Source organism: Anas acuta, chromosome 5 (assembly GCF_963932015.1).
Source record: "Anas acuta chromosome 5, bAnaAcu1.1, whole genome shotgun sequence".
Lineage (NCBI taxonomy): Eukaryota > Metazoa > Chordata > Aves > Anseriformes > Anatidae > Anas > Anas acuta.
In genome coordinates, this window is record NC_088983.1 from 44,824,212 (window position 1) to 44,838,464 (window position 14,253).

Below are 14,253 nucleotides of genomic sequence, written 5' to 3' on the forward strand. Positions count from 1 at the left end.
TTCACTTGGGGTTGCACACTTGCAATTCCACATTGTAGTTTAACAATATTATCATGTCACCTGTTACTACAGGGAAATATAGCACGAAATCCTAAGTATACTCAGCACTGTTATTTTTTTCATCCTAAATGCATTCTAATGCAAATGCAGGAAATTCACAGAGAGCGCCTTTAGGAAGCAAAGCGCAGAAAGTTGGCAGTAAGTCATAATGAAGTTTAAAGACCTTCCCCATTCCCCCTAACAATCCATCGATACTTGCTGATACTAACACGAAGCTTAATTAATGACCTGACATTTCTTTGTGCTTCTGCGAGGCAAAACTTGAAGTTTGGCTCTGGTAGGTTTCTCTATGATAAGCTTAGCACTGAAGCCGAATCCTTAAAAAAAAAAAAAAAAAAAAAAAAAGCTGTCAGACAACAGATAAATAAATGTTGTAGGCTGAAATCGGAACAAAACAGTTACATTTCTTTAAATGCAATAAAAATGTCACTGTCCCAACTATCTCGCTTTCCCACATAGCATTAAATTAAGTCCTGAGGAAAATACGATATAATCACAAGTATACAAACTAAACATCTCTCTAATGTAAAAGCAAAACCATAGAAAGTTTTAACTTAATATTTCAAACAATTGGTTGAGGGGCCAGATTCAGATAATTTTGCTGTTCAGCAACTTTGAGTTGCCTCCTATAGTTTTGGAAAACACCAGCTCTATTTTCCATATGATTCCCATGATAGAAAACATTTGTTGGTAACTTTTGTAGGTTTTAATGAAGGAAAAAACAATAGGAAGCTGATACTCCTGAAATAATCCCTGATGATGCCCCAGCACTTTCTCAGCTGAGGACCATTCGAAACTAAGCACGAGTCTCGTTTTGCTCAAGCAAACACCCCAATCTTTCGTATCTAAACCAACTTGACTGTGAGAGATATAAAGAATGGATTAAAGTTGATTTCTTTTCACGGTTTCGGTATGATTTTTGTCACTTATAAAATATTTAAATTACAATGGAAACTGACGGACACTTTAACGAGGAAGTACAGGCAGCAATCACAATAGTTTAGTCTGTGAAGTGGGGAAGTCAAGGGTCAGAAATGTCAGATTGGCTTTTAGACAAATGAAAGAGACCTCTGGAGACTTTAAGTTAAACACAAGTATATAGACAAGGCAGCATGCGAATTTTCAGTACCTTGCGTTTAATAGTTTGATTATGTCAGCCTGTAATCAGACAGAAGTTAGGAAAGCACCACTTCTCCCCAAACTCCCAACACCTCTAATCCAAATATTGCTTAGCGGATACTCAAGCGCTCGGACTAGTAAGAACCGAGAGCAGCCTGGACGTCTTGCAAACTAACCTAACAAGAGGAAACCTTTTTGCACTTCTTCCAAGTATTAACTGTATCTTATCGGCAGCACAGCGCTCTTTCCATTGAACGATTTTTAATTCGGGCTTTTTGTAAATGCTTAAAATACAGCAGCCGCCGCCACTTTCTTGAGCGGCTGCAAAAAAGCGAGGTGACACCTGTTAACTTTTTTTTTTTCTTCTTCTTCTTTTTGGAGGCGAGGAGACCCTTGCCGGACAGAAACGGCATGTGGCACTTTGCAGGTCGCCCCTCTCGCCAGCTCTCTACCCGCACCCCCGAGGCGAGCCGCGGCCGCGGCTGCGCCCGCGCCGCTTCCCCCGGCGGCTGCGCACCTGCGCGGAGGAGGCTGCGTGGCCGTGGGGCGGGTGGCGGCGGGGGGCTTCCCCCTGTGCCCCCCCTCCCTCCTTCTCTCCTGGGGGGCTCCGCGCAGCGCCAGGAGCAGGGTTAGGGGGGGCCGGCCGCCTCCTGCGGGAGGAGACCCCCCCGGCCGCCGGCGCGCACCCAACTTCCAGGTGCTCCGGCAACTTTTGCCCCGCTTGCAGGCGCGTTCCCGTTCCCTCCTCCCCCTCAAGGCCCCCCTCCCCTTTATTCTCTCCCACCCCCCCAGGCACTGTGGCAGAAAGGTTTGTCGCGGAGAAATGCTCCCGACGGGCCGGGCTGACCCGTCCCCCGGGCGGGTTTCCCCGGGAGCAGGATGAGGCCCGGCAGGCTGTCCTTCCAAGGCGGCGGCAGAACGAGCCGCGAAGTTACCTTGGAGATAGAAGCTTTCCGCGAAGGAGCGCTTTCTCCTTTAAAGCTCCTCGCGCCCGGCTTTTCCCGACGTCCTGGAGGAGACAATTAAGAGATAGCGGTTTCTTTCCCCTGCTCCTTTCTTTTGGGCTCAGTTTCATAACGTCCGGTGAAACGGCAGCAAGTCCTGCCCCCTTCCCCGGCCGAGCGGCTCCGCGCCCCCCAGCGCACCCCTGATCCCGCCATGGGCGACCTCGGCCGCGGAGGGGACTCAGGGACTAGCAGGGGGCTGCCCGGGGCCGCTGCCGCCCGGCCCGGGGACACCTCACCGCCCCCTCTCACGTCGGGGTGGGCACCGCCACCGCCCGGGCCCGCGGGAGCCCTCGGGGATGCCCCGGCCGTGGTCGGGGTGAGCCCGCGGGGTCTCCGCGCCCGCGGAGCTGCGCTGGGAGCACCCCCCCCCCCCGCCCTCCCGCCCGCCTCGGCCCCGCTTCCCCGCCGGAGCCCAGACTCCGGCGGAGGAAAGTGTGCGAAACTGCAACTGAGTGGCGTTGTTGCGCCGGCAGCGGAGCCTGCGTCCGCTACACGCAGAGTGGGAGCGGAGCCGGGGAAGCAAGCTGGAAAATGCCCAGAAATACTTTCCCGGCGGTCAAGCCCGGAGAGCCCTGACTCCCCTCCTTCCCTCCCCAGCCCCCGCCCCGCTCGCCCCGTGCCCCGGCGCCCCGCGGAGCCCGGCCGCGGCCGCGGGGGTGCGAGCGGCGGCGTGCGGGTGTACGAGTGTCTGGGTGTGCGTGTGTGTGTGTGTGTGTGTGTGCGTGTGTGTGTGTGTGTGTGTGTGTGTGTGCCGCACCTGCCGGGCGATGCCAGCGGCCGGGCTGCCCGCCGGGGCTGCGTCGCGGCTCGCTCTCCCCGCCGCCGCCGCCGCCGGCCGCCGCTGCCTGCGCTGGGCATGTCTCTGGGGCCGGCGGGGCCCCGGCTCCCTCCGCTCCTCGGCTTATGGACGGCGGCAGCGGCTGCAGCAGCGCTAGCGAGCGAGCGAGCGAGCAACCTGCACCAGGACCGCGCGGAGGAGCGGGAGCCCGCGATGCTTTGGCCTCAGTACTTTTCCTTAGCCTGTCTGGCTAACCGGGGCCATCGCTGCCGCCGCTGCTGCTGCTAGACACACAACACACACCAACATCAGGAGGGGGAAAAGTAAGGGAGAGGAGGAAAAAAAAAAAAAAAAAAAAAAAGCAGGAAGATGGCGCCCACCAAGCCAAGCTTTCAGCAGGATCCTTCCAGGCGAGAACGGTAACACTTTCTCTTTATTGAACCTGCAGCAGCAGCAGCAGCCGCAGCAGCGCCGGGCCGCGCCGTGCCGCCGCCGCTGGGGCCGGGGCCGGGCTGGCTGCCATGCCGGGGTGGGGGGACCTGCCGCCGGCCCCCGCCGCTCGCCCCGCCGGGCACCGGGAGTTCCCCCCGGTGCGTACCGCCGGCCGCCGCGCACACGCGCCGACACACGGACGCACACGCACACAGACAGACACACGGACACAGGGCGAGCCGCGCGAGCAGCCCCGCTCCGGCAGTCGCACGGCGAGCGGGCGTGCGTGCGTGTGTGTGTGTGTGTGTGTGTCTGTGTGTGTGCGCGGAGCCGTGAGGCCCCCCCCGGAGCTCCCCCCTCTCGGCGGCGGCGGGGGGGGGCGGCGGGGCGCCTCGCCAGGCCCGGCTCTCCGGGCGGCCCCGCCGGTGCGGTTCAAGTGCGGCTAGGCCGGAGACGGGGGGGGGGCTCGCCGCCGGCTGCCCCCCCCGGGCCCTCCCTTTGCCCGCCGCCGCCGCCGCCGGGTGGGTGCCGGCGCCCCCCGGGGCGGGCAGAGCCGGAGCCGGTGCGCGGGCGGGCGGGGGGCGGTGTGCGGGGCCCGGCGGGGGGGCGGGGGCCGGGAGCGGGGTGCGCTGCCCCCCACCCCTCCATGAGCTCCGGCCGTCCCCCCCCGGCCGCCCCCGGGCACTTTTGTTGGGGGGAAGACCGCGCGCTATTAATCTGCGGCGCCGCTGACACGAATTGCCCGTAGCGGATTTGTTGTAGTAAAGTGAATCTTTCTAGAAGTGCCTGGTAGGAAACGGGAGTACAAGTTCATGTGATGTTACTTTGTGGTTCTTACAAAAGTCCTCGCAGCTCCGGTGCTGCACCGCCAGGAGATGCGTGCCCACAACGAGAGCAGCCGGAGGGGGTCGGGTGGGCTTTCTATTTCTTATTTTTTTTATCCCCTCTTTCTTTTCCCCCTTCCTCACTAGAAGGGAACTGGAGGGTAAGGGGTGAGGAAGGTTCCTGGCTTGTCGTAAAAATGAAAATTAACATTTAGACAGCTTTTAAAAGTAGCTGGATCGTGTGTTGCTCAGTTTATACTTCACAGCACGAGTAAGCCTGAAAAACATTTAACCAAAAATAAAGTGTTGGGGACTGGGTTAATTTTAATCTTATTTTCAAACTTTATTATTATTATTATTATTGATATTATTATTTTAATTTCAGTATGATCAGCTTCCAAACCCCACAGATTTTGTCTAGATAGCTACGTTATTTTTCCCAAGGAAGCGGGCTGCCCAGTATCAGGAATACATACATCTCATATTTGCTACTGAAGTGTTAGCGCGGCGGTGTTGGCTGCATTAGTATTAACTGTTGCACTTTGACAAGGCTATATTGATATGTAGCCAAATTTGGAAATACATGTAATGGGAAAACAGTGCATTCTCGGCAGTCAATAACTTAGAGATTCTCATCTTCAACTATAAATATTTTTTTAAACCTCCCTGTTTCAGGGGCTGTAGGGGCATTTCTACTGTGCTAATAACACTTATAACGGCAGGCTTTTCTGCTGTAGAGTTCTTTGTTGGGAAAACAATTTGTATCAGTAAGTCCCGTCCCCCCCCTCCAGCCCCCAACACACAATTCCGCTGTCTTCTTCCTGAGAAAAGCACTATATTAGTACTAAGTGTATTTGCCAGGATAGCTTCAGTAATCTCTCCAGCAGAAGCATATTTGTGTGCCATTTTGGGAATTTCTCTGAGATAGGAATCTTGAAGATAGAATTAATTTCTAGGGGAAACTTCATAGCCTGTGCATGAGTGCTTTCTTTATCACCTGTCTCCATTTGGCATTCGGAGAAGGTAAATCAAAGTGCGCGATTTGTTATTCTGCTCCACTTGAGAGCTGAACTAAATAACACTTGGTCTGAAATTCTGATTGAAGTTGTAGGAGGATATACTGTATTTAATTTAATGCCCTTTAATAGCATCTTCTTGTTCAGCTCTGATGCTGTCATTTTAAAGGTTGGATCGGAGTAGTTTTTCCCTGTAGGGAGTGGGAGGAGTAATAATTTCAGGGGAAAAAAAGTAGTCTAAATTCCTAGAACACTAATAGCCCCAAACTTGGCCTAGTGTCCGAGCGGTTGCCTTTTGCCCTTAGGGTTCACTTTCTTACCGTTCTTTATGATGCTCTGAACAGTTTAGGCATAAATATCATACGTGTGAGTTGACGACATCTTTTGTACCAGAAATAATGTCAATCTACATGTTCTCTTAGAAAGTTTCTGTGAAGATACAACAATGCTTCAATACACAGGCCCTTGAGTTCTTTTCCTTTAAAATTCTGCAACGTGCTCCTGAAGTCTTCCGTGTAACTGTTTATTTTAGCTGTTTTGTACACATCCTTTCAGCTGTACGTGTCAAGCCACTTGAAACGCAGGCACATATAAGTTACTTAAGGGGTTTTGCAGGCTCTTTTCTTAGTTGCTACTTCAATAAACTAGTTCTCAAGATGAAGAATCCTGTGAGTGAACTTTGCATATGGTCTTTGTTTAGTATTCTTTTCGACAATATTTAGATAGATGGTGTTGTTTTCCAGCAAGAGGTTAATAATTACAAAACAAATATAAAAGGTGTTACTCTTTGATGCAAGCAAGCACTTGAGTTGTTTTGAAACTTTTCCACCTGTTTAGATTTTTGAAAGAATGCTTGAGAAGTTGCACACATAATTTGATTTTCTTTTAAACTATGAGTGTTAGCAAATTTTACAGTTACAGTAGGAGTTTAGGGTTTTTCAATTGTGTGGATATATAACCAAGAAAATTAAATAGACAGAAGTGTCATGCATATGATATGCCAGCATTGATTTGTAAAGCATATCATAATATCAGAGTGCTATTGCTTTAAAGTGAAAGAGAAAAAAAACCCACACCTTTATTTTGGCATTTCTTTCTAGAGCATGAGCTTAAACATAGCAGTGATAAATGATGATATGCATTGTCTAACACTTGCTTTTATATAAATAGCTCCAGAAGATTGCTTAAATGATAATCGAAAATATGAAATAGGGTGGCCTTCATATCACAAGGCCAAGGGTCTACAAATGGAAAAACTGAAATAATGAAATATTTCCAAGGCAACAGACTGTCAACAAGAACAGTAATGCATGGGCATATCATAGAGCTACCAGAGAGGATATTAGATCTTATAGCTCTAGAGCCAGGAGTTATAATGACCTTTATTAAATAGAGCCCTCCCACATTACAACAATCTTTCCTATTTCTGATTTATGGATTAGCAGTCATACTACTCTTCATAATTTGAAACATTCTCCCACCATATTTGATTTGCTGCATTTTTCTCCACTGGAATCATACATTATTTAGAGCTTACATGAGAGTATTGATCAACAAAAGTTATATTACATATTTTCAGTAACTAATGGGATTCCGAATAACAAGGTTTTGTCTGCAGCACTGTTTCTGCATTCTTTACAGCACAACTGCTTTTTTTTTTTTTTTTTTTTTTTCTTACAGGTTTTATCTAGTTAGCTTGTTTTATTCCATTATAGGAATACTGTATTGTAATAATATGTTATTAATACCTTTTAAATAATTAGAGAGTTACAATAACAGATTAAACCAGCACCCAGAACTGTAGGTATTTTATAGAGAACATCAGGATATATTGTCAACATCCGTCTCCTTTTATTAATGTCTCACTGGAATTTCAGACTCTAACATATTGGCAGTTTCAAATCACGTTTGTTTGAAACTTGGCACACAAGTTGCCAGCCCAGATGGGAATTTTACTGCGAGAGTGATGTAAAACAGTTGTTGAAAAATTGACGTTTGAGGCATTAGGTTCGTCAGCATTCTTACTAAAAAGTACAAATGGTTTAAATAAGTATATTTTTCATAAAACTATATTTATAATGGTACCTTCTTTATTGGAAAATGTATTCTAAGATAAAAATTTCAAATAGTTGATACTGAACATGAAAATTAACTCATCATTTCATAAAGTATTGGGATTGATTCTGCTCTTATTGAGGTGAGTAGGATGAAGCCCTCTCACAAAAGTGGCAGGATTTTAATTTAGCATCAATTAAGTATTTTTTGTTGTTGTTAAGTTTAATGTTATGAGACATTTCCTGAAATCTCATCTCATGTGAGTGAACCTTACGTTCAATCAGTCTATCAGATTCATTTTATATTATTGTCAGTGGAAACTCTTGCAGGTGTAAAAGCACCTCATGTGAGATGAGATTTCAGCATTAGTTGCGTTATTTTAAAATGAATTAAGTGAGCTTGTTCTGTGGGGTGTCAGCCTGGTAATTTGTTTCTATATTTTAATTTCAAGGTACATAGCCATGACTTTTCATTTCCCCCCCAATCATTTGTTTTGTTTTGTTTTGTTTGTTTGTTTATGCTTAATGTTTGCCTTTTCGTTTTTGTTTTTGAAAGAAGCTGCCAAAGATTTATGGCCATAAGAGGAAATGTTTTGAAATTTTATTTCATAATAGCATTTTTTTCAATTTCTTTTTGTGTAATATTTACAAGCCTACTGCATGTAATTTTTAATATTCAAAGTCCCATTAGTGCGAATGAGGCGTGTGACTTTTTGTTTAATAGGACTTTGCATAGCAAGGATAATTTGTAATAACATTGCATTTTGCTGCATAAGATGTACCATAGTAAGAATAAAATGGTAGCTGCCGTGTCTTATATGACTAGAGCATTGTTCTGTGACTAGCTCGAGCAGTAGTTTTGCAACACACAAAGTCGTAGTCAATGAATAGCAGTGTTGTGCTATTGATTTGAACAGTAGTAAAAATATTCATTAATTTTGTATTCTATAGTAGACTATTACATGGGACAAAGAAGGTACGGTAAGGGTAGGATAGAATTTGTGTCTGTAATTGGCAGAACTGAACCCTGTCTTTGGGATAATATTGAGTTCAAGTTGTACCTTAATCTTTAAAAAGTCCCAAATGAAATTATCCCTATAATTAAAGTATACTCCAGGGAATCACAAATAAGGATAAAAGTATTTTTACTATATAATTCAATAGATATGAATTTATTCTCAGTGAGATGACAATGACAAGCTTTAGCATACTTTAGTGGGAGGAGGACTGGACTTAGCATCTGTGTATTATTATAAAACATGAAAGTCCTGAGATTCTCAAGTAAAGATGGAGCAGTCCTCAAGGAGATTCTGATCTCAGTCTGCTGCAGCCCAATACTGAGAGTTATGTATCTTGCATGCAGGCAAGAGTCAGTCACATTATAGAACAAGTGATATGTAAGCAAGGATTTGAAATGGATTACCAAAAGCAGAGTTTTAAAGATTTGTTACAGGCGATTTTTCCAACAGTTTGTGTGTTTTGTGTTTTGGACTTTCACTCTTAGGCCATTTCTTGCCGTTTGTCTGTTCCGGGGAACTTCTCATGGATGTCATTACAGCTGAAGAAGAATTTAGTATTAATGCTAAGTATTTCTGTAGCTATGTTGTTTTTGCGGTTGTTTTTGTTGATTTTTTTTTTTTTAATGTAGCTTAGTGTGCTTAGAAAAAGCTGTCAACATTGTTATACATGTTTTACTGATGAGATAGTTACAAAACATTTTTGAAAACTATCAGAAGTGGCAGAAGACGTCAATGTTAGTACTGGGAATAAAATTCCAGCCCCCATTTTGACTGCGTATTCAAAGATTACACTGCCTTCGTTAGAGGAATTTACATTTCTTTTACAGGCAAAACCTCCACTGAAATAAAGTGCTTTCAGAGAATGGCTTGATTGCAACTTAAAATTAGCTGTTAGCTTGATATATAATAGAAGTTCAACACTTACGTTAAATAATTTAAGTGGAAAAGTACTGTTCCATTACCTGCAGGCATCTTAGGTTTACATATGTATATAGTGAACTTACAGGATGTGGTCTGAATAATATGTATGTATGTAATCTACAATAATGTCCCTGGAGCTTGGATTTTCTGAAGAGACTATTGGATTTAGGCATCTAACACGTACTGCATTTCAGTGAAATATGGGCACCTAAATCCTATAAGCCCCCTTTTAAATACTTGCCTGGGAATTTTGTCTCTAAAAGGCATTTAGAACAAGCTTCATTACACAATACATTGTTTTAAACTAAATTTTATTGAGTAATGAATAGTCTTTGAACAGTCCATTTGAATTAAATCATAAAGGGTATAGTTTTGCTTGAATTTAGGCACAGAACTGATACATTTCTATTTTGTCTGGGGGAGGGGGGTGTCATCTGTTTTTCTTTTGCTGATGTTTCGTGTCTGAAAGTCATGTGCATATTCACATTTATGGTTGGTTTACTCACAGTGTAGGTTTATACGACTTAGGTGGCTCAGAATTGTCCTTCCAAGGCTGTAAATCATTTAGCTAAAGTGTGACATACCAAATTTGAGAAGAATGCTTGTTAGAAAGCTGTCTTTTCCCAGAGATGATGGGAGGCAGAATATGTTACTTTGTGGGAAAAAAATGTAAGTGGGCAGTCTTCACAGGTCAAGGTTGAGGTCAACAGAAAGAACTGAGTGACTGAATCTGTACAGTGCTGGCAGCAGGATTAAAAAAGGGGAAAAAGTCTTTAAAAAAGAGAATAGCTGCCAGGGGTACTTATCCTTCAACCTTCACAGCTGCAAAAAAAGTAGCTGATTTTATTTGTCTGAGTATAGTCAGCTGTAGGATTGGCATGTTTGCTTTCCCTTTGCATAAATTACTAATAGTATGGACAGGAGGTTCTCAAAAAATTTACATCGAAAAAAAACACCTGAAACAACTACAACAACAACAACAACAACAAACAAACTGTTTTCTCTTGGTAGGTAAAAAATAGAAGATGAACATAAAAAGAGAAACAAATGCATTGGGCTGCTTTATTTATTCATTCTTTCTGAACTGCTACTCAGATGTACAAGAAAACTTGTATTTCTTGGGGAAAATCAAAACTACAGTAATTTTTTTCAATGGCTGAATGAGCTAGATAAATGGTACTCAAGTAGCAGTGTTTGAAGGATCCAAGTAGTTTACTAAAGTATCTTAATTAATTGGATGTTCTCTTTAATAGTGAGGCTTCCTGTTTATAGGGAGTGCTCTGTAACAAGAACATACATTTGATACGTAAATGATATATATGATTTGAGAAGGCCCATTTTTATTCAAGATCTATTTTTACTAAACAACTTCTTTAGGTTAATAAACAACAAGAAATAAATGGAGGTGACAGAAAATACAGACTTCACATAAGAGGAGCGATAGAGAAGATACAGCAGATTCCAGATCTTTCAGACATATATATGCTATTCCTTTTATTAGTCACTCTACTCACTTACACTCAGATTTTGAATCTGAGGTGCCTTCTTTCCTTTTATTCCTTTGTTAACACAAAGAAAAATGCTTTTATATGGAATAGTGATTTGGAAACAGTTATTCCATGCAAACACTGCAGATTCCCTCTTCTCTTCAGAATGATTTGACATACTGAATGGGCATCTTTCATGGATGCTGAATGGAACACTCATTATTTAGATTCTTTCATCATTTAGGAAACATTTTGGAGTGATGACTTTCTTTTTTTAAAAAAAAAATTTGCTTAATGGTTTTGCAATACTATTGCAAAGAAATATTTAAATCCCGTTCATTACTTATTTTTTCTTGTGGTAATTACAATGCATCACAATATTTGTTTGGTTCAAACAGGAAAAAAGAACAAATTGACTAGGGAAAAGTGTCTTCTGTCTGATAGAGAATGTTAGAATATTCGCCTGAAAAGCAAAATTAGAATTACTGTATATTTGTTCTGCTTGTTACTACTTGTGAGGAAAACTTTAAAGATATTCCACTGACTTGTATACACATTTACTGTAAAGTGTAGGCATATGTTGTATGTTAGATAGAAACAGTATGTGTATTTGCTTGAAAGGAAATAATGCTAGTTGATTGTCTTCAGCATGCTATAAATGTCTTACTTTAGATAAAGTTAAATGTAAATACATGCATTGGAATGGCGATTTTTTTTTTTTCTAATGCTATGAGGGAAAAGTAGGCTCATCATTTTTTTTTTGCACATTTTTATTGTTCTGTGTAAATGTAATTTGTTAATCCTGTGAAATTTGTCATAGATAAATTTGCTTGGATTATCTTGTCACCACCGTATCTGCATTCTTTTGTTCATTGCTTATTCATAATTTAACAGTCTGGCAGTGAGCCTTTTTGGGATGCTCACAAAAGATATATGACCTCTACCAGCTGCTACTATAACCTGCAGAATGCACAGCAAGACATTAGAAACGTGAGGATTCCTCTACTGATTAAAGTGCTCTTCATTTAAACAGTCTGTTCATAAGAATCTCAGGAATCTTTGTGGATAGCAGTTTTGATTTTTCTTTTCTCATGAAATTAGTTCTAACATTTTTATTTTTTTTTTCCCCGAGTGGGAAAACTAACATTGAATCTTAAGATGGTGGTGCTTTGCTTTCAAATGGACTAATGGAAATTAAGTTCCTCATTATATATGCATATGTATACATAAGTGTGCATGTGCATATACACATTTGCATATATCTTTACCTATCTGTCTGTCTGAACACATATATGTATTTCCTGCAATTTTACAGTGGGAGAAATTAGTACCAATGTGTATTATTTTAAAACTGGCTCTTCTATTAGGATATTTTTCAACGCATATTATCCAGTACTAATTTACAGCAGAATTGTCTGATTTAACCCCTCTTTAGCCCCAGCATCTTACAGATTGTATTGTGTAAATACTCAATATTATACAGTACACGAAAGACATTAAATAGAATGTTACTTGAAGTGTAACAACATTTTAGATTTTCATTATTCTCCTGACTCGGTTTAGCATATAAATTTTTTCCTCTTTTTACTTTTTTTTTTTTCTTCTTATCTGCAGATCAGCTTGTGAGTAATGGCTAGTTTTTACCTCCCCTTTGTGCTGGCACATGATTATAGTTCAAAATAATTCATTGCTAATCCATGCAGTATTGGTTCATCTCCATCACTCTGTTTTGTGATTAGAGCCTCGGGCCTGTAAGAACATCCTTCTGCACAGTTTTCTGCCCTGATTTTCTTTGACTGCAACCCATATTTTAAACAGTTCTGTCATTACCATTCAGCCACCAATCCTTTTACATTTTTCAAAACTGTATCAATTACAAGAAATTAATATTTTGGAGGGGTTATTTTTCAGGAGTTTATGAAAAACACTTGTTTTCCACTGCAGTAAGTCTCCAGCAGTGGCATATAGGGTTTGGTTCATCTCAGTCGATGATGGAAATCTGACTTGAGTTTTTCATTTTTCCTTTGCAGTCTGAATTTCCTGTGTACTTATTTACATTAGGTGCCTCAAGAAGTCCAGGATCTTAAAAAAGAAACTGTGCCTTTTTGAAACAGACTATTGTAGAAGAGTAATTACAAGCTTGTCATTTTTAACACTACATTTCAAACAGTGCTGTTGTAAAATAAAGCTGATGGAGGAACTTTTAAAATATATAGGGCCTGATCCTACCATGATCACTCCTGTTGAAGTCAGTGTTTATCAGGTCAGATATGAACTGATATGACATTAGAGCTGAGCTTACATGATATAATGATATCGTACCTTGATGAGATTTAAATTTAATATTTCCAGATTATGAAGCAAATCCATCATTTTATTTCACATCAAATAATGCCAGTTTTATGAGAAGGTCATCCAAAAGATTTTTCAAGACTTTGTTTCAGCATTGAGTAGTCCTGTGTTCCTTTTAATAATTACTTTCATCTCATTGTAGCCGTGTGTTTGAAAGTGTAGGTCAATAAGGATGATCGCATTCAGAATTTCATGATCTGTGTAGTGGAACAAATTGAAAGCAAAGCCTGTATCAATCACTGTGAAGGGAGGGTTAATTGTTACTGCTTCTCAAGCCTCTGGACAGATAAACCAGTAATGAAATACTTATTGCTCTGATATGTGAATGGTTAAGGATGAAACAATGGAAACAGAAGCAGTCTTCAAAGATAACAAAAAAAAAAAAGCAAAGAAAAAAGAGTAATCTGGACTAAAGTAAGATACTGTATATGCTGTGTATTAACATTTTTAGTTTTTTTTTTTTTTTTTTTTTTTTTCATCTAATACAGCCTTCTGGTAGTGATGTAAGACAGCAGAACATATTAGGTTTCTAAAGTGAATACAAAATATGAATTTAAAAGCTTTTATTATGCAAACAATTTAAAATAGTTTACATGATGTGTGGACCTTAGGTAAAAGTAACATTTCTATCATTAAGTGCTTTCTTTTCATTTCTTTGTTTTTCATTTGTGGTACTGTTAAGTGTTTTTTTTTTTTTTTTCTTTTTCTTTTTAAAGCACAGCTGTATTTACTAAATCGAGTATGTTTTATTTCCTTGTGAAGTCATTTTAAAGCGTTTTGTCTACAGCCAGCCAGGACACTAAAGGAGTGTTTAAAGATAGAAGCAGGAAAATAAAAATGAGTGCAAAAACAAATTATGATATTACAGTAAACATTTAACTATTTCTAGAATGTGAACTTAACATTTTAAACGTCTGTTAGTTACTTATATGTTGAAATATATGCAAAAATATTTAGCCAAATTGAAGTCTTAGGCCCATGACAATCATCTCAACACAGTGGGTAGTTCTGAAAATTAATGAGAATGATAATACTGTAAAGACTGTTCCAGAGTTTGCCCAAATTCATTATCTAAGACTCTTGTTAAGAACATCTCAAAGAATTTTAACCAGGAAAATATATTAATGGTTCAAAAGCATTTTTCAAAACGGTGATTTATAAAAGTATAATGGAATTATATATGC

The 14,253-nt window shown here is 41.5% G+C and overlaps 1 protein-coding gene across 7 annotated transcripts in view; it reads left to right on the plus strand.

Annotated features, from left to right (window-relative positions):
• NPAS3 (neuronal PAS domain protein 3) overlaps window positions 1-14,253 on the plus strand; it is a 613,991-nt gene that overhangs the window by 1,771 nt on the left and 597,967 nt on the right. For 2 of the 7 annotated variants that reach the window (XM_068684456.1, XM_068684457.1), the window contains exon 1: window positions 3,248-3,383. The exons of 4 other annotated variants lie outside the window; for them this stretch is intronic. In XM_068684456.1, coding sequence (XP_068540557.1) covers window positions 3,334-3,383 — 50 coding nt within the window. In that variant the 5' untranslated portion in view covers window positions 3,248-3,333. Of the gene's footprint in view, window positions 1-3,244; window positions 3,384-14,253 lie in introns of those variants that run through there. One more of the 7 variants, XM_068684453.1, reaches the window with a different exon arrangement.